The following is a 25,230-nucleotide window of genomic DNA, read 5'->3' on the forward strand; positions in this document are numbered from 1 at the left end:
TGAAACAACTCAGTAAAATACATTTATTGACAAAAAAAGTTGTCTTTTTAATTTTGCACACAAAAATATCAAAATACTTTACAGGGCTTTGAAATCTGAATATTGTCAATTTGTTTCGATCAGTTCTGTCAAACAAATTCACTGTACAATGACAACAACGTGCTTTCCTTCTTATAATTCAGTGCTCATTTTATTTATCTTTTTTTATTATTATTAATTCATGGGAACAATGCATTTTAAATGATGCATAGTTATAACTTGGTATTTAGCTATACATTTGAGAGACATCACTGCATTTCATGCAATCCATATCCTAATAGCCGACGTCTCATTTAGAGCCAGGTGCTTAAATGTTGCAATACATAAAAGATACACAGTACGACATTCATAACATGGAATATGTCTGTTACCCAAACCTCAAAGGAATGAATGTGTTTTTACACAAACATATTAAAGTTTACAAGTTATTATTAAAAATAATAATAATAATAAAAACAAAATGTCATAAAAACAATTTACATTTGGGCTCACAGGGCCCCAGTGCAACATGACAAAGAAACCGCTTCAGCAAACCTTTGCTCCACTCTTTGAGTCTGAACTTTTTCTTGGTTGAGAGGAAGATCATAGTGACGACAAACCTCCATCTTGCAGTCACACTAACAAAACATGACCGACATTCACCTTCGGTCACTGCTACAAGTACACATGCCTGGCAAAAGGATTCAGATCCTTAAACTGTTTACAACCACAAACTTCAATGCATTTCATTCTGATTTTTATGGTGCTGGCCAACACAAAGGGGCATATAATTGTCAGGTGGCTTTACAAAAACTGAAAAATGTGTCATTGAATTGTTTTCAATCCCAACTACTCTAACATGCCAAATTAAATCCAATGAAACTGACTTCGAAAGTCACCAACTAAGTAAACACTTCAGATGTGTGTAATTTAATCCTAGTTTCTGTTTTCAGGTTCATACAAAATAACTTTATGAATGAAATAATTTTTTTCCTCATCTTCTATTTACACTGACACTTCTTTTGTGTTGCTCTGTCCAAACAAATCTGATTCAGAAGTTTCTGGTAGCTTCAGACAATCTGATAAAAGCTAAAGAGGAATGAATATTTTTTTACAAGGCACCGTTTCACAAACTAGGGAGATGCTTGAATCTGTGAAACAAACCCATCACTGACAGTTTGGGAGACTTACAAACAGACAGTAAACCGCTCAGAAACTCAACTGAGAGATGTACAGTAGAGAAAACTGACGTGTAGGTAAAACCAAGTCAAACGGGCTACGGTGGAAGAATCAGAGTGGAGGAAGCTCAGCCTCTGCGACGGGGCTTCACTGTCGTCTCAGTGCTGATAGCAGTCACATTACGCATCAAACACTGCTATATCAAGAGTTCAACTCTTTCCTATGACTGCAACATGTGCTACAAATTATCGTTTCTCAGTCTTCTGAAGCACAACAATAAACTAAAGAGCTCTGCGTGTGAACACAAAAGTCACAATAGAAAATGATTTGACACTTGACCATACGGTTATTCACAAGTTTTCACTGTTGAAATCTTCAGTCAGCTATCAAAAGTATAAATGAGTTTAAGAAGGTCATTTAAAAACAAACAATAAAAGCCTCCATGTGCCCGAGTTAAAAACAAAACCTATCAAAGACAAAAAGAACAGAGTGAGCCTGTGGGCTGCGGGCTCTCCCTGTAAATCTACCCCATTTATTAAGGCATTATCTATCCAGTATTGCTAAAAAAAGAGCTAGTTAAGAGTTATCCATGTGTGAAGGTAACACAAAGAACTTCAGGACAAGAGTGCAAAAATACTCACAAGTCATAAACCTCTTCAGTTTGTGGTGGCCCACTGAGCATCCTTCAGAAGGGAGTCTGTGGATGACTAAACATGCACACTCGTTCAGGAAAAAAAAAATGATTCCCTTTCCAAAAAAATTTGGTTTCGTCTGTTTAATCTCGACAGCAACTGGAAGGATATAAAAGACGGAAGGAACTCTCATCTTGGGATGGAACGAAAAAGCAGACACCCCTGACTGTCGACGGCATGCCGCTTTTTATTTTTCGAAGTTTAAAATCGAGTGAATGCCACGTCTTTTTTTTTAGGTGGTCATTCCTATCCACTGAAGGCTGCTACGGTAATGACTCTGCACAAAATAAACAACGGAGGACAGCTGGCAGAAAGTTTGAGGTAATAACTAGCTTAATGAGGAAACGCCACTAACAACACACCAACTCGACTACATCTTATACTTAAGTGCCAGCGCGAGGCCGAAATGTTCAAAGGACGAAAAGGAGCGAACGCAAACGGGAAGACGAAATATATTGAGGAAGACAGCGGGAGGTTGCCGGAAGTGCTTCCTCGCGGACTGACTGGAAGCTGGTTTGCGCGGCGGAGGGAGATGTCAGTGCTCGAGTAGTCAGGGCCAAACTCTTGACCTTTATATCAAACGTCAAAATAAAAAAGCCCACCCAGCTCCTGCAGCAGTGAGCTTCATAAGCAGCCCCCATTGGTCAAGCTAACAAAATAGTGCAATTTAAAGGAGAGACCACTGTAGTCATGTTCTCTGAAAGCTGCCTAAATGACAAAGATAAAAACCATAACACAGACCTCTAATATGAAGAGCTTCAAGAAACAAAAACAAAACAACTTCACCTTATGTCACGTTTTACATTCATAGAAGTTTGTCAGATGAAGATGACAGAGGAGGGAGCGACTTGAGAGCCCAGAACTTCACAGAAACCGACGATTCTGACGGGACGTCGTCATCCGAACTGGACAGGTGGCAAAGAGGAAAAAACACTTCAGCCGTTCTTGTCTCCTGCCTTCTCTCCTGCTGTCTGGGGAAAAAAAATGTCAGAATGCAATTACATAGCAAGAATTATTTAGAATGTCTTATTTAGTTATTAGTGTTGATCACATTAATACCAGAAATGTCACTGTATTTTATTAGGATTTTGCCTGGTGAACATAACCCATAATCATAATGTGGAAAAAAGATTAAATGCATAATTCTTATTTTTTTGAAGTATTCAATGGATTTGTATTCTGTAACCTTCAATCAGGTTTATGTAGAATCACCTTTGGCAAGTCTTTTGGGCTTAAAAAAGTACCAGTGTTTAATTTTGCATTCTAAAGAGCCCTTTCTCTCTTGATCCTGCTAAAAAGAATTAAAATATGCGATACTAACATTTGCTTTAGTGAACTTGTGAGTATTTTTGCACTCTTGTCCTGAAGTTAATTTTATTTGTATATTTAGGCTTAAGAATGAAAGAAAAACATTTACAAGAGTGAGAATAAAATGGAGGCAAGAGAAAACATGTGGACAGGGTGATAAGGAATAAAGTCTGGTAAAACTAATTCTTCTATTTTCTTCTTTTTCTCTCTTATGCTGAAATAGAAACAAACATCACATTCAAATTTCAGGCTCTGTAGAAACCCTGATTGATGTTGGAGGATACATCTAATTATAGAAAAGTTATTAGTCTATTTCAAAAAGGTCAGACAACAAGGATTTTTGTGCATCACTGCAGCTTTAAAAAAAAACCCTCAAAAACAACAGAACAAAGAAAACCGGTTTTCTTTCAGAAAGGTTTGGGGCGTGATCATGTTGACTCTTTGCAGCAGCCATAGTTTTAATCCGCTCGAGGAAAATCATAATCAGGGCTTGTTGGCTTGAACTACGATGAATTCAGCTGTTCTTCTGGTTCGTCACTTTATGAAATCCTGCAGTAATACTCACCCCAGGTTTGTGGAGCACATTGTCCTGCAGACCAAAAAGACCCCCTGCTTGGCTCCCCTGTAGGGGAGACGCGGTTGCAGATGACAACAGGTTGGGCGACTGGGAGATCAAGGGTGAGTTAGGGGTTGAGTTGAGCGCTCCCGTCAGCGTGAGGCGCTGCAGCTCCCTCTGTCTCTGCTGCTGCAGCATCTGGCACACCACCGCCTGCTGCTCCTGGAGGAGGAGGAGAGCACTGCAGGTAACTGATCTGTGATCAGAGCTAAAAGCAAACAAACAAAACTGCTGTTTCAATGATCACTGAGGCCAGCAGCCGCTTTTGAAAAGCAAAGAGAGGGAGAGAGCGATAGACTGCAGGGAGGCATGCAACCAACTCGACAGAGGTGAAAAAGACTCAGAGCTACAGAATCGTCACTTTGCTCTGAATCCTGCGAGCTTAGAAGAGTTTGAGACTTCTTGCTCCAGATGCACTGCAACAAACCTTAAAATTCATATTTTTACCCGTTTTTGTAACAGAACAAAAGTAAGAAATCTTCAGTCCCCTTATCGTGACAACTACTCAACTTCACAGTCAAACAGGAAACAAACTGGTTTCTATAATTAGAGTGTGTCAAAGCGCCTGACTGGTTTAAGCCCCAGCAGACTTTCAGCAGTTTGCAAGTCAAATAAGCATTGCTGCATCACTTTGGTCTAAGAAATACTCCATATGGGAGGAGGCAGCTTCGCTTAGCACTTGGGGTTTTCACGAAGCAACCTCAACATGTTCAGCTTGCAACTTGTGCTGCGATCAACCCACATTTATAGACAGCAACTAAATGAAGTGGATTCTGTAAACTGAGCTCACATCTCAATGTGAGCTCTATTAAGATGTGGGAACATTTGTCAGGGCTATAATAGTAATTAAAGTATTTTACCCATCATATTCAGATCAGTAATAATTGTAATCATCATAATAGCAACACCATCAAGGATAAAGACATTAAATGCAATTTTTTACAATAAGAAATAGATAGTACTAACCAATAATAATGATAAACATTAAAGTCAATAACAAAAACAAAGTAATCATTGAAATTACACTGATGAGCATAAATATTTCTACATATAAAACAAGTTATAGAGTAACATCTGACTTTTTCTACTATGTGAACCAGCATATTTAAATGCCATCCCTTCCTGTTGTATCTGGCAGACCTGGTTTTTGAAGAGATGAAGCAACTACGCTTCCCCAGGCTGCAAGAAGAGACGCAGTTTCTCTTTTTAATGACTTTGACTGCATGCACACAATCAAGAAGTATGAGATTAAGTGATAAGAATAGAGCCACTACCGGTGTGAAGTTCTGTGAGGTGAGGAACTGCTGGAGCTGCTGCTGCTGCTCGAGGAGAAGCTGCTTCTGCTGCTCAGACAGAAAAGAAGACCTGGAACAAACGTAAACACCAAGTCAGCTCACAAAGCAGGCATCTCTGGTTAAAGGATCAAGTGTAGTACTGGTTTTTGTTCAAACCAAAACAAAGATCAAGGAGTTCAAGAGTGCAACCCTAACCCTATAAGGGTTAGGGTTAGGGTTTTGTAATATTTAAAACCCCATAAAGCTCAAGGTATTTTACTGAGAGTTGACATGACAGAACTACATAAAGTGCATTTCTGTGAATTGGAGGTATTGTCTTCCCGGCTGCACAATATAACGGTGCATTCACACCAAAAGCATTCCGTGCGTCAAAAACGTGCCAGACTCTTCAAGTTTGCTTGTCTCGTTTTCATTGACTGCAGACGCGCCTCCAGTCAATGTGGAGGCGCGTCGAGGGGATGTCATACACGTCAGCTCTAGCTGTTGTTTTCCATTGGACGCTCTTGACGCTTTAGACCCTCCAAAGGCTTCAAATCTTGGCACATCAGACAATCCACATAGACTCTGAATGTAAACCAGAGTGCTCAAAACACTTTTGGTGTGATCGCACCATTAGAAAGTCTTTTGATGGCAACTTTATTATTAAATTTTGCAATGGTAATATCAGATGTGATATGTGCCCATTTTCGTCTTTCCTCTCTTTCTCATCTTTAACATTTTGGCCAATGTCATTTGTGTCAGACATGATCTACCGTAAACAGTATTTTGTGGACCACAGATCAAACTATTACTTGTGACAAAAATGTTGAAAACAATTTATTCTTTTTTCTTACTTTTTATGCAATAGTTGATGTTGTATCACTCAAATCCCCAATAAAGTACATCGCAGGTTATGGTCGTAATGTAACAAAATACGCAGCAATCAAGGAATGTGAATACTTTTGCATGACATTGCCCTTGGTTTATCAAAGTGGTCTTCAATGGCTTAGAGCTCTTCTTGTTGATCAGTGCGTCTCTAACAACAAATGGAAGCAAAGCGGCTACATACGGGCTCACGTTCTTAGGAAGCTGGAACCCCTGGGCCAGCGCCTGGGGGTTGAGCGGAGGCGGCTGGGGGCGCAGGGCGGGGAGCGACGGCTGCTGAGCGCTCTGCGCTGGAGACTGGATCACGCCGTTCAGGCTGCCTAGGACACCGTTCATGTTCAGCTGTGGGCTCCCTGTGATGGACGCGATGAGGCCACCCACTGGCACAGCAGAGGCGCCAGACTGACTGATGCTCCCCAAAGCGTCGCCGGGCCCTCGGCTCAAACCGTTCAGCAGGGGCTGGCCGAAGGAGGCAGGACTCTGTTGAGGAGGGGGGGTACCCTGGAAGGACAGCGATGAATTGCTGCGGGACGGACTGTTAGAGTGGAGCTCCTGGATCAAAAACACAAAAGCTGACTTTTAGCTGTTTATTGCAGATTTCCTTTATCATAAAATAAACAGACAGGATAAATTATTCTCCTAAAGAGATTTGATAGTGATAACGCTGCCGGATATAGCAATATCTGGCAGTTTGGTGATATTGCAAAAGAAAGGTGATCAATATTAACAAGTAATTCATCCAATATAATTTTCAGTAATTTCACTGAACTCTGATCCAGAACTGCACAGCATTCTGGGGGATGTAGGCAGAGGGAAGACTTTAGCCGCTCAGCCTCTCATGGCTAGCTGTGCAAAGTGGGTGGCAACAACTAGCTCATTCAGTCACCGTTGACTAGTGATCAACAGGTTGTTAGTCAAACTGTTGAGTAAGTTGCGAAGCAGCAGTTTTATGTTTTGCCACTACGCCTCATAACTGCTTAACAAAAAGAACCGTGTGGAGAGATGGGAGAAGATGAGTACAACAAGTGGAGAAGAAACTGTGGATAAAACAGGAAAGGTCACATCACCAGGTTGGCAGTATTTCAGTTATTTAAAACACAAAAAAATAAATCAGTAATAATCAATATTAACTGATACGAAATCATGACTCATTTTTCGGCCACGCTGCCCGGCCCTCTGAAGAAAGAGGAGAAGTTTCTCACCTCTGATGAGGTAACAAAGGTGGTGTCATTCAGGAAGCAGCTTTTGGAGAGGGGACTCTTATTGGTGCTCAGGGGGTCTAAGGAAATAAGAGGAATATTCACAGGGTAAAAACTACAATTTCTAAGTTTACCACAATCTATTATATTCGGTAAAGCCACAGTAAACAACTATGTTAGAACTACTCCATCTCTCTTCAAGCTAACCATACTAACATTCTGGTGCTGCTAAACGGAAGTGGGAGTGTGAGACGGCTCTATGGCACGACGAGGGGACAGAGTCCTCAGGGCGTCAGAGATGAAGAAACTAACCTTGAGAAGATGACAGAAAGCTAATCTGAGAGGAAGAGTGCAGGCCAGGTCCGGTGTGGATGTTGGGCTGGAAAGGTACTGCCAGCTCAGTGTTGAGCAGCTGCAGCCGCTCCCTCTTTGCTGTTAAGCTGAGGATCTGGTCCTGGAGGCGCTGGTTCTCCTGCTGCAGCGAGTGCAGCGACTTCAACATCTCCACAACTGAAAGAGAGCGTGTGAATGTCACAAGAAACTTAAAGTAATGGTTGATTTCCAGAGAGAAGAAAGGTTAGAGAAAGTGATCAAAATATATAAGTGATAAGTAGCCAGTGTTTTTCTGGGGTCAGAATAGTACATAGTTGTGGATAAATCAACCAGACCTGCACGTCCTTAAAAAAAGATCCAGCAGAAGCAAAACAAACTTCACTGAAGAGTGAAGCTTTATGTGCTGAGTCAGACGTGTTTAGAAAATAAATGAAGAAGCTGGCACATTTCAGTTGGTGTTCTTTCTGGACCAACAAAATATCAAGGTTAAATTACAGAAACTCATGTTTGGACAGAATATCTGTTGCTGTCATGAAAAACAGATACCAAAGCGCTCAAAGCATAACTAGACAATATTGAGCTATGAACTATCCACTGCACAGACATTGAGTTTTCAAGCATTGATAGCTGAAATCAGATCTTAGCAAATAAAAACACATTTTTCAGACCGTTGGACAATAAATTTGGTTGTTCCCATTTTAGGTCAGTAAGCAAAATTATTTAAATGTTAGAATAAAAAAATGGGACATTTTTATTATGTTCTTCAAAGTCAGAGGTTCACGTATACCAACATCACAATCTCATTAAACAATGTGGAATAACCCCAGATTATGTCAAGGCTTTGCAAGCTTCTTATAGGATAATTCACAAACAATTGATCAGGAAATATTTCAGGAACAGAACCACAAGTCTGGTACACTCCTTGGTTATAATCTCTGCATGCCTTTCGGTGCCATATTTGTCTCTTAAAACTATAATATGCAAGTAAAACCAGTATGGAAAAGTCCAGAGGCCACTTCTATTCAAGAGAAAGACGGTTCTGATTCCCAAAGATGAATACTTGGTTTAAAATGTCTATGCCTGCTCTGACACACACATTGTTACCGCAATAAACAAATCAACCAAAAACAAAGCATTATTTAGATTTAACCGATCGAGGCTGAGACCAAAGTGAGACCACTACAGTCTTCTAACTACTCACTGTTGACCCCCATCTCTCCGTTTCCGTGTTTCTCCAAAAGGAGCTCGATGTGGGAGCTTGCAGGGGGAACATTCTCAGGACGGGCTCTGACTCCGGAGCCCAGTCCGTCTCTCTGGTCAAACAGGAGAGGAAGACAGCTCATTGGAGACCTGCAGAGGGACGAGGACAAAACTGGTCACTCTGGGTTTGAGTTAGCTTTCATTTTAACTCCAGCCTGTCACCTTGTTAGTATCCAGCTCTTATTTTCCAACGAGCGACAACAAGCAAACCGCAGTTAAAAAAAAAAAAAAAAAACGTATATATTGTTTATATTTATTGTATAATCAATTCGACCACGAAGTAAAATATTAAATTGTTAAATACAAAAAATAACTAAAATATACAATAAATATTTTATAAACTAATAAAACAAGCTGGTTAAAAAAAATTTAAATCACTATAATTTGGGTAATTAATCAGTTGCCAACAATAAAATTTTAAATAACTTCATATGGTCATCCAGCACATATAATAACTAAAATAAATAGCTAAAAATGTATTAGTGGTCAATTCATTATTTTCCAAAGTATGTAGTAAATTAGAAATCAATAAATTATTATATATAGATGTATTCTTCTTATTTACAAATAAATGCATATTTTGGCCTGTAAAAAGTTATTTAATGACTAATTCATTTCCTTTATTATCACATTTTTAAGCCTTTTGTGTTTCTTTGTACTGACCTTGAATACTTATGTATTTAAAAAGCTAAAATAAACACAGACAAAAAAGCAAAGACGTACTGTGAGGAAAGACTCTCTCTCGGCGAGTTTCCCTGACACTGGAAGCGACAGTCATCAATGTCGGACTCTGACAACCAGAACAGATAAATTACTAACACAACGACAGGTTGACTAAAACTTTACTGTGTTTAAATTTTAATAATTAGTTGCAGAGTTATTACCAGTGACATATAAGGGTATATTTTCAGGAGAATATTAAATACGCTTGTCACCTGGCAATGAGGTCTGGCCTTGGCTCAGTAGTGGCGGCAGTGCCGAGGTTGTGGAGAGACAGCTGGCGAAAGGCTGAGAGGAGTTCAGACTGTAGGAGGCGCTGGAGCTGGAATGGACCTGAAAGACACAGATCAACGTCAGACACACAGAAAGCCTCCGTTGGTACTAAAAACCCACATTGAGGCCAGGTGGTTCATATCTGTGTACTGGAGGAAAATGGATGTACCCTCAAATCATATGTGGGTGAAGGAGATGGCACCCTTTGTTGTACTGGAATGACTCGCTTATACCGTCAGAGGAAAGGGAGTAAATTTTGAAGAAACGTTGACCACGTTTGTGAGCATCATGAAGGAAATTAATTAAGAAAATGATTAGTGCCGTTTTTTTTTTTCTGTAATGGGTGCCATTTATTTTTTTTCTATTCTTGTATTATTAAAATTTGTTTACTTTAGGTTGTTTAATGTAAATCTCATTGTGTGTTTATTTAATATTGTATATATTTGACTTTTTGCACAGGAGTTGCAATAGAAATTTCATTGAATCCTGTTCAATGACAATAAATGCTATTCTATTCTATTCTATTTTGTAATATAAAAAAACCTATAAAAATAATGAAAAAAAGAAATGCACGTCTGTGAAAAATTTATCTGGCTAAAACTACATTTAAATTTCTAAAAATGACACATCTACTGATTTCTAAATAACATAGAAAATCCCCAAAACAACTGAGCAGACCTCTTGTGAAACCAATGATGGAGCGTCTGTTTCACCAGGCATCCTTAATTCTCGGTTTGTATGATGTTGTTTGTTCGCTGATGTTCTCTGGTGCTGCATTTCCCAACCTCGGTCCTCAAGGCACCCTGACCTGCTTGTTTTAGATGTTTCCCTGCTTCGACACACCCCAGTTCAGCTGATTGCAATTCAGCAAAAGCCTGTTAATCAACCATCAATTGAAATCATATGTGCTTTGTGTGAAGCACTCCAGCAGACCTTTGAGGTCTTCACAGAACAGCTGCATGTATACAAAGATTAAATGAAATGTTGAATTTATTTACATATTTTCTAGCCATACTGATCACTCAGTGTTTTACACAGTATCCACATGCACACAATTATTTACTGATCTGTAGGAAACTTGGGGGCACATCAGTGTATGCCATCAGGCAGCTGGAATCTGTTTTCTTTCAAGCTTGTGCAGCACTTTGATCAACTCAAGTTTTTCTTTACTGATTAGAAATGACGAGGACTTGAGTTTCCTAACGGTGTCTGAATGAATTTCCTCTGACATACCTGCGTGTTTGAAACAGCACTGACAGACGGAAGAGAGAGTGAGGAGCCGTGAGATGAAAGCAGTCCTGAGGAGAGAGGGGTGCTACACATTGCTCCTCCCAGGGACAAGGAGGTGCTGCACACTCCTCCACTGAGGGAGAGAGGGGTGCTACAGACTCCGCCACCAAGCGTGAGAGGATCCTTGAGACTGGAGTAGATACCTGAGTGAGGATTGGAAAAAGGAATCAAATTCAAAAACCAAGGAGGGAAAAAAAAACCCCTAAGGGTTTTTACTTCTCTTGTGGCAAGTTGTGAAGTTCAAAAACACATAAGGCACCCAAGAGGCTGAGGCGGAAAGTAGGCCAGGAAATGTGCAGCTCACACAGCAAACCATATCTAGGACAATATCTCTGCCTCACACAGATTCAACAGTACTATGAGGTAGATTTACAAAATATAAAAGCAGTGTCACGAAGCTAAATCTGTTGATCCTGGATGGCTTTTCACTTCCTCTGTACCTCTGAGGTCATGATTCTCAGATTAGCTGATGGGGGTAATGGAAATACTTTGACAATTTAGAGTCAAGCTTGAAAATGAATACAGCAGAGTTCAAACAAATAGCAACACACACGCACGCACGCACGCACGCACGCACGCACGCACGCACGCACGCACGCACGCACGCACGCACGCACGCACGCACACACACACACACACACACACACACACACACACACACACACACACACAGGATGTTAGAGGGCTACCACACACGCCCACCCACTCAGACTCACCGGAGCCGAGCAAAGAGTTGCTGTGACCTGCAGAAAAACTCCTAGCAGAAGAGGAAGAAGAGATTGTAGAGGAGGAGGAGGAGGTGGGAGGCAGCGTGGAAGGGAAAGCAGGGTGGGACGATGATGATGGGCTCTGGTAGAGAGAGGAACTCAAGGCTGGGGGTGGTGGTGCTGGTGCGTCTGCATGGTGGTGGTGATGGTCCTCATCCCTCCGCTCTCGGTTCTTGCTCCCACGCGGGCGCCCCGGGCCGTGGCGGCTCTTCTTGTTGCTATGGTGCCTCCGTTCTCGGGGCAGCGGCGGGGGTGCGATCTTGTCCTTCAGGCTGGCGTCCTCCAAGACGGGAGGTGTGCTGACCTGAGACGGCTTTGAGAGGGATTTGGAGGGCTTGTAGTCGCTCGAGGAGGAAATTTTGCGAATTTTGCAGGTGCTGCCCAACCCTGAAGAGGAAGTGATGCGCATGATGGAGCCAAAGGTGGAGATGGTGACTTTGTTCTCGAAGGGGCTCGAGTTGCTCTCCGTCCGCTCGTGACTTTGAGACCCTGTCAGGGGGCAATCAGCTGGGGTCAATGCGGGGGGTTTTTGGTATTTACAGTCTTCCTCCTCTTCCTCCTCTTCATCTTTATCATCTTTCTCTTCCTCTTCTTCTTCCTCCTCCTCCTGCACTGCAGACCTCCTGTGGCGCTCCTTGCGTCTCTCTCCGTTGTGGTCGTCGCCTCCACGGTCGTGCTCGCGCTCCAAGCGGGAGGAAGATGAGAACTGATGGAAATCCTGAGCGGCTGACAGGGATCCGCCTGCAGGAGACAGAAAAACAGTCAGACACAAACACTCGAAACAACTTTTTACCGTGATGGAAATGCTGCAGGCGGTACCGGTGTTGAACGGGCTGGAGGAGCAGGAGGAGGAGGAGCAGCTTTTTCCGGTGCTCCCCGTCTTCTTACTCCGGTGACCGTGGCTGTGGGAGCTCAGCTTCTTCGGCTTCCCTTCGCCATCTTTGCTGCTATGATGTGTTGAAGATATCTGTCCATGCACATCCAAAACAACGGAAGAATGTTTAACGTGTTTTATGAATAATAGCTATCTTTAATAATATTCCACCTCAGATCATTCTCAATTCAGTGTACTTTCAATGCATTAACTAGTTTTTGGTTTAGGAGTAAACACATATTTTTGTAAATAAGTTAATGCATTTATGCAACGATATAAAGCAACAAAAAACTTTCAATACGTCATTATACAACGGTAATGTGATGCTACTGCATTTTTACCAAAGTATGTCAAAAAACTTTTGTACTGATAGAAGAAATTGTAACTAATTGCATCATGTCTCCTTTAATATTTGGTACTAATGTGTCTTAAGACGGTCTGTGGCTTGGTTGTTTGTACCTTTTCTATACTGCTTGTTGTTATGGAGGAGCTCAGGCTGTCTGAAGATTTCTTGTGACGCTCTTTCTGACGAATTTTATCTTTATGACTCTAAAACACACACAAACATACACACACAGTGTAGAATGGTCAGCATGTGTACAAAACAAACATCTGTCAACGTCACAGTGCAGAGATGCATATTTCTTTCATTTTACCTCCCTGTAAATTTAGCATTAAATTGACAATGAATTTCCTCCAATTTAAAGTTCTTCGATACCAAACTCAACCATCTATTTCATCTTGGGAATATTTTCTAGCACTTTGATTTCAAATTTTAGATTTAATTCTGTAAAAGGAAAGCATTTCTCTCCACTGATCAGGCTCTACATAAACTCATTGAACACATTTCTTCTCCTGCTTTGATTTTATTGCAATCTTTTTCAATAATCTATATAGAGACTTAATTATTGATCTCACTGATTGACATTCATTACTGACTGGCCTCCCTATTTTTATAGCAAAGGTTTCACTTTAGTTGTTTCAATCCATTTCTGTCCTTTACAGAGATTAGAGGGAAAAAAACCAAATTTACTTTATACTGATGAGAGAGATGTTGTTAGAGGTTAGAAAATACGAAGTCACTCAAACTAAATCAGACCAAAAAGTTGTTTACCTTCCTCTGTTTATGATGGTGATGTTTTTCCTGCGATGGAGAACTGGAGCGCCCCCTGGGATGACTGAAGGAGCTACTAGCATTTTCACTTGAGCGCAACTTCTTTTGCTGTAAAAAAAAAACAACAAACAAAAAGAAAAATCAGCTTCTCATTTATTGTATATATTAAAAAAATCACAAACATGACAAAAAAAAACTAAGCAAAAAAACCACCACAAATCTCTCAGAAAACTAAGCTAAATCTGGAAATGATGATTTTCTTTGTACCATTTTGTTGTAGTGATGCTTGCAGTAACCACAGTATTTAACGTTGTCAGCTTCTGGGCCTTCCTCCTCACACAGCAGACCAGCCATCTGAGCACTGAGCAAAGTATAGCACAGGGTCATACATCAGAGTCAAGCTTCTACACAAACCTGACAACACAGTTGAACCTGAAAGATCAGTCATGACCGAATGAGTTCAAGTTTATTGCGGATTTCTTCACAACCTAGTCAACATTTGATCTTTGTATTAAGAACATTCAGTTGCATTCAAAACACAATATAAATGCACTTGACCATCATTCATTTCAATAACATGTAATGTTGATGCTGGTGTTTGAGATAAATATGCATGTTCGTCGATCTTCAAAATTGAAATTTAGACAAGGTTTCGCTTCGCTTCAGGCTGCGTACTGAGATCTGGCTGCACTATGTGGCTAGAGAAGAATTTGCAGAGTCCATGCAGCAAGATCTGGACTGTAAGTTATGTCAAAGGTATCAGAGATATGCCTAAAATAAGGCCAGAGAAACAAAAAGGTGTAAGTTATGTCAAAGGTATCAGAGATATGTCTAAAATAAGGCCAGAGAAACAAAAAGGTGTAAGTTATGTCAAAGGTATCAGAGATATGCCTAAAATAAGGCCAGAGAAACAAAAAGGTGTGAGGAGCTATTTCAAAGAAGACCATTTTCCACAGAAGACCGTTAATTCACCCTGCTACTTACAAACGGAGTGAAAGGTAAGCAGGTAACACAAAGACTGAACATAGTATAGAGAAATTGTTATATACAATGTACAGGGCATGCTGACAATCTTTTGGAAATTTTATTGTAAGAATCTACAGTCTCTTTTTATTAGTAAACATTAAAAAAAATGTGGCTTGGCGGTAGTAATGCTGACCAAGAAATTTAAGACGGTCTATAATGTTGTCTGTCGTCATTTTTTGTCTTAGAACTTTAGTAAAACCTTCTTTTAAAGTGACTGCTCTCTCACACAGATACAAGTAGAAAAAAGAAAGCACATTTTTCAAAATATATTTAGATTATATTATATTTTTTATTAGTCTGTGTAATTCATAACAAACAGGTCAGATGGGCATATAAGCATTTGTGTGTTCCTGCATTGCATTGCGTGCGTTGAGCCTCTTGCGGGTCAGATGCTTTTTACTTGTATGCCATGAGCTTTATGTGCCACATTGGTATGGGTCAGGAACTGACCGCCAGGTGTGCGGTGCGACATTGCTGTTTCTGTGTGCCATGTACATCGCGTGTATGTGTATTTGTGTGGGTCAGGTGCGGTGATGGTTCAAATAATATCCTGCAGGCATCCTTGGCTTCTCGTAAACTTCCTTAGTCTCTCTTTCGTCGTCAATCTCAATAACACTGCAGTCATCTTGAAGTTGTATTGTCCTCTTCCTCGTGCAGCAGACCAGTCTTTTGAAACCCGTTCATAGAAAGCCGTATATCAGCTGCGTCACAGTGTTCAAAGCATGTGAAAAACATAGTGGCTTATTGACCATTAATTATGGTATGCTGTACAACACTTTGTGTCTGTGAAAGGTGTTTTATAGATAAACTACTTAATTTACACAAACAAATGCAAACTTTGAATTTCCGAAGATGCAAACAGAAAGTTCTCCAACCTCATTGCTTTTTGATCTTTTTTAAACTGATTTAACTATTTCAAAGCAGATCTTCAATCGAGACACACACACACACAAAAAAAACACAAATACGCTGATATATTTTAAAACAGCGCATTTGTTTACACCTTTTGCCATTTCCTTTCATAGTCAGAACATCAAACACAAATATGATGACACTGCTTGTCACTCACCAGGTAACGTGAAAAGCTTGTCTGCAGCCCTGCCTGTTGCAGGTCATGCAGGCTCCACAGGCCGCCTTGCTCTCCCTTCCGTGGTCCTCGCAGATGTAACACGTCTGGACAGCAGAGGACACCAAGGAAAGACAGAAATATGATTCATAATTCACAGCATGTGCAGTGTTTATACCAATGTGACCAGAGCAAACACATAAAAGGGAGTTACACAAAATAAAAGATTAAAGCGCTAATGTAGATGATTAGGATGTTTGGCAGATGAGGGTTTAAAACAAAATTGTTACTTCAGGGTTTGATACAGCAGAACTGTTCACCAGATGTTTAGGGAAATTGGATCGTCTGTCATCACCTTTAAATATTTTTGGTGCTCACATCCACACAATGAATCCATAAAGATAACAATTCCCTTCACTGTCTAACATCAAAACTAAATTTTTTCTGTTTAGGTCACTGAAGAGTACCAAGGCGATTTCTTTTTGCTAAATGCCAAACCTCAACGTTCTTCAAATGAAAATGTTTACATTTGGATCCCTAGTATTTTGGTAGTATGGATTTTTTAACTTTATGGATTGGTAGATGATTCGGATACCTTTTGACTCTCCCCTGGTCATGTAAAGGAACTTCAAAAGGTGTAACTAACTCTTTTCAGCTCTGCCCACAAATTTTTTTATGGGACTGATATCTGGGCTGTTTAATGATAACCCTAAAACATTGATTCTGTTGTCCTTAAAGGGGCAGCATTGTGTATTTTCCAGGCACATAGTGCCATTTCTATAGCACTATGAAGATAGCTTTGGTTGTAATAAAAATGCTGTAAATATATACAACAAAACATTTTACAACATAATTGGGCATCTTGAAATTGGACCTTTAATTATGCCATTTACAACCATCCTGAGGACTGCTGGGCTACAAAGTAGTTCATATGATAAGCTCAGCAGACTTACAGTCCCACCAGTTGTTTGCTAGTCTGGAGGATTTGAATGGGAGAGACATGCATACTCTTATTTACTGAATATGACCCAACTCTTCCTTTATGTAAACTTCTGACTTTAATTTAATTTCTCCTTCATAATCCCTAAAACTACTTCAGTAATCCCAAGTGACCAAAAAAGGGGAATGTTTAGTCTGATGTTTGCCACAGAGGGAGGAAAAAGAAAGGTTATGTATCCTTCCAAACATTATATGCAAGTATCTGGTTTCAACTGTACATGTGGGCCTACACAAGATGAAATGACCAAGCTTTGTATTTGTCCGTCAGCGTTCCTTTAGCAAGCAGGGTAGGCTGGCAGGGGGCAGGAGAGGCCTAGCAACAGGTGCGAGACAAAGGAACAGCAGGCTCTTCACCTTTTTCACTCCAGCCGTCTCCGTTTGCTCTTTCTCTCCCTTTTCCCTCCATTCCTCACATCCCACAGAGCTCTCTGTTTCGCTCTCAGAGGATGACGCTCATGCAGTGAAAAGCCAGAGACACAGCCACACCGAGCACGTAAAGGGAAGAGTGGCTTCTCAAGTTTTTTGCTGTCCATTGTGAGGCTGTCTAGGAATGCAGGCTGCAAAAAATCTGGATGAATGGCTCTGACTGGGCAAAGCTGCATACAATTTACTGTAGCTGACAGTAATATGAAACCAGGCCCTCAAACACTCACACATGTGTATTTTTATGTAGGCATGTGCACACACACATCAAAGGCACTGGATTCCCAAAATGATCCTAAGATTTCCTTTTAGGAGAGCTTATCTGATACGATACATGTTGTAGATGAACTGCTGCCCAAAAGTCTTGATTCACCTATTTGCTGTCCAAAGACTCAGCCTTTCATGCAATCTGGTAAAATAATCTTTAAAAAAATGTATCTGGTCCTCATAAAGGTCCCCCCTTAAACCATTTACTGCTGGTTACTGCAGGCATCAATGTAAATTAAGGATTGAAAAGTAAAATGTTTCTATGTAAATGCTTTTTTTTAGTAATGGTGTCAAAACCTCTGCAATTTACTGTCATACTATTAAAGAGATGCTAGAGTTTCAGTAACTAATTTCTACTGCTGTGTGTAGCATAGAGTATTAAAATGCTGGCCCCTCCCCACCTGTTGCTACACTCTGCTGGTCGTCTGACCAAAGAAAGGTTGCTGCACTGTTTGGAAATGTGGCTGATAAAAAAAAAAAATCCCAATTATGATTTGGAAACTTAAGCAGTATTTCTATTAAGGTATTATTGTTTTAAAACTACCGCTTATAGCCGCAGCTTGTCTTTTATACAACTGACAACAGATTAGCAATCAAAGCAGGAATTTCAGCTAAGCCTCAGAAATCTAATTAATAATTAATATTAGAATCAATTATTTTTTCACCATCAGGAAATAAACATTAGATTTGCATTAGTGCAGCAAAACTAAGAATTCACATAATTTCTAGTCCATCAACAAACATGAGCCTCAGTGCAGTTTCTGAGTCTAATAAGCTGTTTAAATTTTTACTAATATTTTAACTACCTTATTTTCTGGACTATAAGTCGCAGTTTTTTTCATAGTTTGGCCAGGGGTGCAACTTGTACTCTGGTGCGACTTATAGCCTGGAAAATACGGTACTTACCTCCAATATTAAAACATAACTTAAACAAAACAAGCACAAGGCAATTCTTTTGATTTTTGAAATTGTATTTAGTTTTTAGTTATTGGTTTTTAATGTCTGTGTGCGTAACTTAGTGTGCTCCATCAGTTTGTGAATGAACTTCCCTACTAAGGAAGAAATAAATTACTATATCCCATTAAAATCCAGCAAAAGTATAGGGACACCTGCTTCATGAATCAAAAACAAAACCACCTAAATCCCCTTTTTTTCCCCAGTATTATGCGTTATAGTCTTAGGAGGAAAAAATACTGTCCACAAAATCTGAAACTGCGAGTCAGCTTTCAAAGAAAACTGATATTAAAATACTGACAGGAAAAGCCTGGCTGGTGGATCTTGGTTTTAAATGAAGGCAGTTATATTGTGTTATATTTATTAAAAATGTTTGCCTTGATGAAACTAAACCAAAGTATTTTAACTCAAGTTTATCAGAACGGTCCACCATCAGCCAGGCTGTATACATGCTGTTTAAGGGGCACAGGAGAAGCAACAAGTGACACCAAGTTAAGTCTAATGAATAGAGGAATTTTTTTTATGGTAAATGTGCATCTTTGTTTCACGCTACTCCAGCCTACATCTGCTTCAACTGGAAATTTTCCAGAGTTCCCAGAACAACAGTCACTGTGACCTCGACGCACTCAGCTTCGGGCTTTTACAGGATGTGTAGGTGGGATCAAAGCAAACAAATATGAAAAAAAAAAATTCAGTACAGAATAAAACTAAGAGTGAATAGTACAATACACATTATGTATTGTACTATTCACTTGTTTTTCAACATTTCACTCCACAAATGTGTGGGGCAACATTTATGTGACCAACATCAAATTTTTTTTGTTTTTCAAAAAAACAAAATTCTACATAATGTAGATTCAAGAGAGCAGTCTGTTTTACATTAAAAAAATAGTATATAGAGAGTTATCTAACAATAAATTGGCACCAAACTTTTGTGCAACAATATCCAATAAAAATGATTTAAAATATTTATATCTTCATAAAACTGAAGGAGAATAAGAAAGGAATTTGCTTGAAAACAAAATCATTCCAACTTTATAGGCCACAGCATATATTAAATATTTACTGTTTACTCCACTGTCTTGGAATATGAGAAGCGCAGATTACATAAGACGCACTTCTTCCTGCTTCAGATTTGATCCGAATTTGAATCTGTGACCTGAATACTGTGACACGTATACTGAAATTAAATTACCAACATAAAAGTGGAGACATCATAAAATGACATAAAGCTAAAATTAGCCTCTAATTCCTGTGTTGCCATTTCAGTGCTTTTCTTGCATTTGAACCAAATCATATCAACTCCATTTCAAGACTCCAAATCTGAACAAATTATTCTACATTTAACACATTCAAAACACAGTATTTTGTTTGACAAAATCTCTAAAAAATAAGATTGTTCTGGATCAGAAGAGTAACTTGTGTTAGAACCATGGATCAGGTTTTCAACCTGATCCTAATGACAAAGGCTTTAGAGGCCAAAAATGCTCTGAAATGACAGAGAGATCATCTGCAAGTTTTATCAATGACTCAAAAATCCAAGACAAACTATTGGTATAAAACAACAGATACATTTTATATATATATTAGAGTTACTGTCCAAATTAAAATGAGTTTTTAGTTTTTAGTTATTGGTTTTTAATAACTAAAAACCAATAACATTAGTTATTGGTTTTTCAATCCAGTTGCTGTTGATTCTCCAGAGGATAGTAAAGTCTTTTAAAATACTATTTTTGCACATATTACTGTGCAAAATAAATTTCTGCAGTATAGGCATCTGTAGTGGTGCATCTGATGACCAAATGACGTTACAGCGTGCATTTATCCATCAGCCTTACTTTTTACACAACAAACCATGACACACACAACAACAAGACTGGGAAACTCATGCTGTAATATCGATCACTTATGATTTCTCTCAGCAGGACCCTTTGTGTTCACACTCTCACCATCCGCATAAAAAATAAAAAAACAGGCCAAATAACAATGGTCTTGAATGAAAGTATTGGAATTTTAACAGTAATTAGTGAATTCAATTAACACAGTTTTAGACTTCTGGAAAGCACAGCAGCATATTTTCACTTTCCAACTCAGCTAAACTCTCCTTCTGAGCAGAAACTTGTTGAATGGATGCAGAGGTATGCCTGGTCAGCAGATACATTGTTTTAATGTTCAATATTGTTTTTATTCCTATAGCCACATTACATGACTGTTTTATTAAATCTCACCAACTCTGAACCATTAATGCTCCTTCTAAAGGTTCAGAGTTTGTCACCCTGTGGTTTTGTGACTGTGCAGTGGTAACAAAACTCTCCTTATAACTCTCCTAATAGAGAGGACAGCCTTTTAATTTTTTTGTTCTCGTGTTTTGTAAAAGTTAGTTTTTCTTTGGTGCCAAGAAGGTTTAGATATTGTGACCAACACCTAGATATTCTTTGCTTTGACCCAATTTATCTCTTCCTTTGTCAAAGCTCCTTATTTTCAACTACAACACACTTTCATCATCACCATGTCATGATAAAACCAAGCTGTATGACTTTCTAATCTCTGGCCTCCATAAAGCAAAAACTATGTTTTGTTTTACCCCGTTTGAGAGAAATATGCGGCTGCTGCAACATCTAGGGATTTGTAAATAAGTGTTGATAAGTAAGCCAGTGAATAAAAAATATGAAAAAAAAAGTTAGTAAGTTAAAATTGGTCAGTAAGCAGTAGAACAGATAAGCTGTAATTTATTTTATTCTGGTTTATATGCACAGAGAATGTTGCTCAATTATCTGGAATGAAAGACAGCTCTGCAATTCAGGCATTTTAGACAGTCATAGTCAATTGTAAAATCTCTAATCTGTGCATCTCTGAACAACAAAGTAGAAAGGAGCTTGATTCTCCATTCAACTCATCCTGCAAAAGCATAAAGATTTATTTGATTGCAAAAAGTGAATTACTTGGTTTTGGGAACCATCTCTCTGACACTTGTTCAGTTTATATGAGTCTCCTGCAAAAACAAACTTGTATTATTCTAAGAAATTTTACTCCCAGTTTCTGCACAAAAATGTGCTCCTTTGATTGTTTTTAGTAGGTCACTTTCGCTTTTTTTAGACCTAGTTTGATTATTTTTTTGAAGGAAAACCCCCTCTTGCAAAACGTGAAGCATGCATAGCAGATTAAAGATGGCACAGCACACTGACTGTAATCTCAGGGATTAACCAGTATATCCTAACATTCAGATTTCAGATAAAGCTCTGCTCTCTAATGCAGCACCAATGCAGGTTTTCCACTAAGATGTGCATGTTTTGTACCTTGAGGTATCTCTCATGTGGGACATACTGCAGGATGATGGGCTCCATGGTGAGAACGTTGGCAAACTGCACCTCAGGGATGTAGAGCGCGCACACAACGTGGGCCCAGCCTGAGCAGCAGAGAGATTAGAGGAAGATGACAAGGCTCTTTATGGAGGACTTTAATCTGTTTCAGGCGCACTGATGTAGATCTCAGAGAAACATCAGGAGAATTAAGGTGGACAGAGACTTACCGCCACTGTCTGTCCTTTTAAGGGCTCCATCCTTGTGGGGACACAGATCGCATCTCTGAGGCAAAAGAGGAGACAGGAGAGCTCATTGTGAGTGGAAAATCAGTCATTGCAGACGAAATGGGAAGAGTGAGACATGTTGGCATACTCACTACTCGTGCTGCTCGTTCCTGTGACTCACACTTCCTACAGAACCACGGGCCGGTGGGAACCTGGACAATGCCGTAGCACGCTGGGACAAACACACAAACAAACCAAGTGACTATTATTTTCCTGTTTTGACAAAATTAGGAGAATATGCCCTAAAAGAAATGCTTAAAAAAATGCTTCCTAATCATAATATAATTTGATGTATAAAATAGTATTTGTTCAAAGATTTGAGGACAATCTTGATCGATCTGAATTTTGAGACAAGCAGTATTAGCTTCACAGTATCTGGAAAATATGATGTTTCACATTTAAGTAACAAAAAAGAAGGTACCGAAATGACAAAAAAATTTCCTGTGGAGAAGTTGGAGATGGGGTTGAGCGACATTGTCTAAAAATAAAATCTCAGATTTATTCATACCAAATCTGATTTTAAGCTATTTTTTTCCTGCTTAGTTCTCTTAAAAAATAAATTATCAATGACAAAAAGTATGTCAGAAACTTGCTTAACCCCTAGTGGGAGTTGACCTGAATTCAAAGTCCAAAAAAAAAAGAAACATTCACCACCATGAGGGCTGCACAATAGTGTTTTAGCATCTCTATCAGCAAAATTACTGTCAGATGTCAACATAAAAGTGAGTGAAAATCTATTCAACTGGCTGGCAATCAAATTTCATAGTCTTCAACATATTAAATGTTATTATCATGATATTGCATAAACTCTCACTGCAATGATGATTGTGACTCAGGATTCTGTGCAGCTTTTGTAGAGCTCACAAAGATATATTTCTACTTGATTTTTAAAAGGAAATGATCAATTATACATTCGCTTAAAATCAAACCAGAAATCTTAGCAGATTCTGATTGTTTCTTTTGTATGATAGTTATTTTCAGATTACTTTTTCCACTGACCCACAGCTACACCAACAAAACCTCAAAATTACTCAAAATATTTGTAACAGTTTGACCAATGAATGAAAAGTAAAAATGTCAGCATTTATTACTACAAAACCCTTGAGCTGTGTAAAAAAATGTTAATTGATTTTACAGAATGTTGTTTGGCACATCAAGAAGTGAATTTATGAATCTTGGGAAATTACAAGATGCAAGAATGTAAAAAAAAAAAAGAAGAAAAAAGCAACTTCCACATAATTTAAAAAGAAATACCTTATTGTATTTAAAACAATTTCTATTTTGCTGCTTCATAACTTTTCTGTATCAGTCTTTACAGAGTTTATCCACAGTGGAAGGCATGTTTGTTCTTCCTACGGGATGCAGTTTGGTTTTAATAATCCTCATAAACATCTCATTCATATTTATAGGGCACTTTCATCTCAGCCATAAACTTTAAAGCTATTTCAGCCTTTAACTCATCCCATCATAAAACCTAAGCACTTCTTGGTCACTTCAGAGACAAAACTCCATTTATCTTATAGTGCCTTGCAAAGTATTCACTTTGTCATTTGGCAGCCATAATCTTCAGTGTAATCAATTTTAATTTGTGTTATAGAACAGAAAGAAGTCTGTAATCTTGGGTTGGATGCATTTTTATTTTCCATTCGAAAATCAAATCTGGAAAAAGTGGAGTATTCAAATCTGACTGAAACTACATTTTGTGGGACTCTTATTACAAACCCCACCTTCCAGTCAGCAGGATTATTACACCTAACAGAAATACAGTAATTAGAGCAGGTAAACAAAAGCATATTGCTGTATTAGAGCAATATGGTCTATGGCAAGACCTGAAAATAGATGTTCACAGACACGTAGTCCAAACCTGACCAAGTCTCAGTTCTGTTCCTGTTGTCCTATCTGAGCTGTGGATATCTAAAGCTCCTCCAGAGTAACCAAGGGCCTCTTGGCTCCTCCCCTGATAATCATCTTATTACAACCAGATGAGTCTGATAGTTTATGTGAATCCCCATGAAACTGGTACATTTTTGTGCATTTCACAATGTGTTCAAAAACTCGACATTTGCAGTTTTAACTTGTCTGCTGTTTTCTTTGGGCTCAGTGATGTTCACTAACTGAGGCCTTCAAACAACGGCTAATCACACTTGAATGTAAAAAAATAAAAAATAAAAAATACCACCATGCATGCATTTCTTTTCTACAACTTCCCAATTCTGCACTACGTTGTGTTGGTCTGTCCCAAGTTTGTGGTTGAAACGTGAAGGATGAGATAAAAGTTGAAGAAGTTGCTACTTTTGCCAGGCTCTGTAAATAATAAACGCCGTAGAATCAAGTCTGACGATTTATTACATGGATATGTGATCCTGGGAGTTAGCTGCGTCCAATTCTACTTGGTAAATAAAACAAAGCAAGTGTCCGAGCCGGAGGGCCTCACGGTGAAAACTGGCTGGGTGTCACGGACCCGAACGGGCCGGGCGGCCACACACGGACCGGTTCATGGAGGCACCATCCTTCCTTGATGTCAGCAAGCCTGCCTGCCTGGCCCTGAGCGTTCACAACAAACAGCACGCCTGCCTGCTACCCCGTCTACCCCTCCCACACGCTCGCAGCACGCACGTACACAGAGCGAGCCAGCCTCAGAGACCTGCCGTCCTCTTGAGCGCCGCTGGCTGCGTCCAGCCGCCGGGCTCCGCGAGCGCAAAGCTGCCCGCTAATTACGAGCTAACGGCGGCTAAATGTTACCTTGGTGAACGGCGACGCTGCAGCCGTGTCCATCACAGTACACCAGCGGGTTCTCAGCCCAGCCTCGCTCGTCTGAACACACGCAGCAGCCTCCGACCATTTCCCGCATGCTTCTCCCATATGAAGAAATAAATTTCTCCTCCCGAGTAACGGCCCAGACCTCGGCCAGGCCTGTCAGGTGGACATCCGGCACTTTAACGCCGTACCGGGCATCGTCATCTGCCGCGTCGGGCGCAGGGGTTTGTTTTTGCCGCAGCAGTGAAACCAAATCTCGGCGTGTAAAAAATTGCGCTGCTTCGCAGCTTCTACGTTTTCACCGTGATGTCCTCCTCCCGTCCTCAGAACAGATGCAGTGCGCATGCTCA

The 25,230-nt window shown here is 39.7% G+C and overlaps 1 protein-coding gene across 1 annotated transcript; it reads right to left on the bottom strand.

Annotated features, from left to right (window-relative positions):
* On the bottom strand, positions 1 to 25,191 carry LOC129367076 (protein AF-17-like). The gene is made up of 20 exons (XM_055041311.1): positions 24,866 to 25,191; positions 22,216 to 22,295; positions 22,067 to 22,121; positions 21,834 to 21,943; positions 15,898 to 16,001; positions 14,070 to 14,163; positions 13,803 to 13,910; positions 13,148 to 13,237; positions 12,634 to 12,781; positions 11,764 to 12,555; positions 10,991 to 11,190; positions 9,700 to 9,817; positions 9,488 to 9,554; positions 8,706 to 8,854; positions 7,484 to 7,681; positions 7,175 to 7,251; positions 6,157 to 6,524; positions 5,088 to 5,178; positions 3,763 to 3,975; positions 1 to 2,860 (listed from the first exon to the last, which is right to left on the bottom strand). Exons 1-20 carry the CDS (start codon positions 24,972 to 24,974, stop codon positions 2,825 to 2,827), a joined length of 3,207 nt encoding a protein of 1,068 aa, XP_054897286.1. The 5' UTR covers positions 24,975 to 25,191; the 3' UTR covers positions 1 to 2,824.
* Positions 25,192 to 25,230: the final 39 nt, after the last annotated feature.

This window comes from Poeciliopsis prolifica, unplaced genomic scaffold, assembly GCF_027474105.1.
Source record: "Poeciliopsis prolifica strain line A6 unplaced genomic scaffold, Auburn_PproV2 SCAFFOLD016, whole genome shotgun sequence".
Taxonomy (NCBI): domain Eukaryota; kingdom Metazoa; phylum Chordata; class Actinopteri; order Cyprinodontiformes; family Poeciliidae; genus Poeciliopsis; species Poeciliopsis prolifica.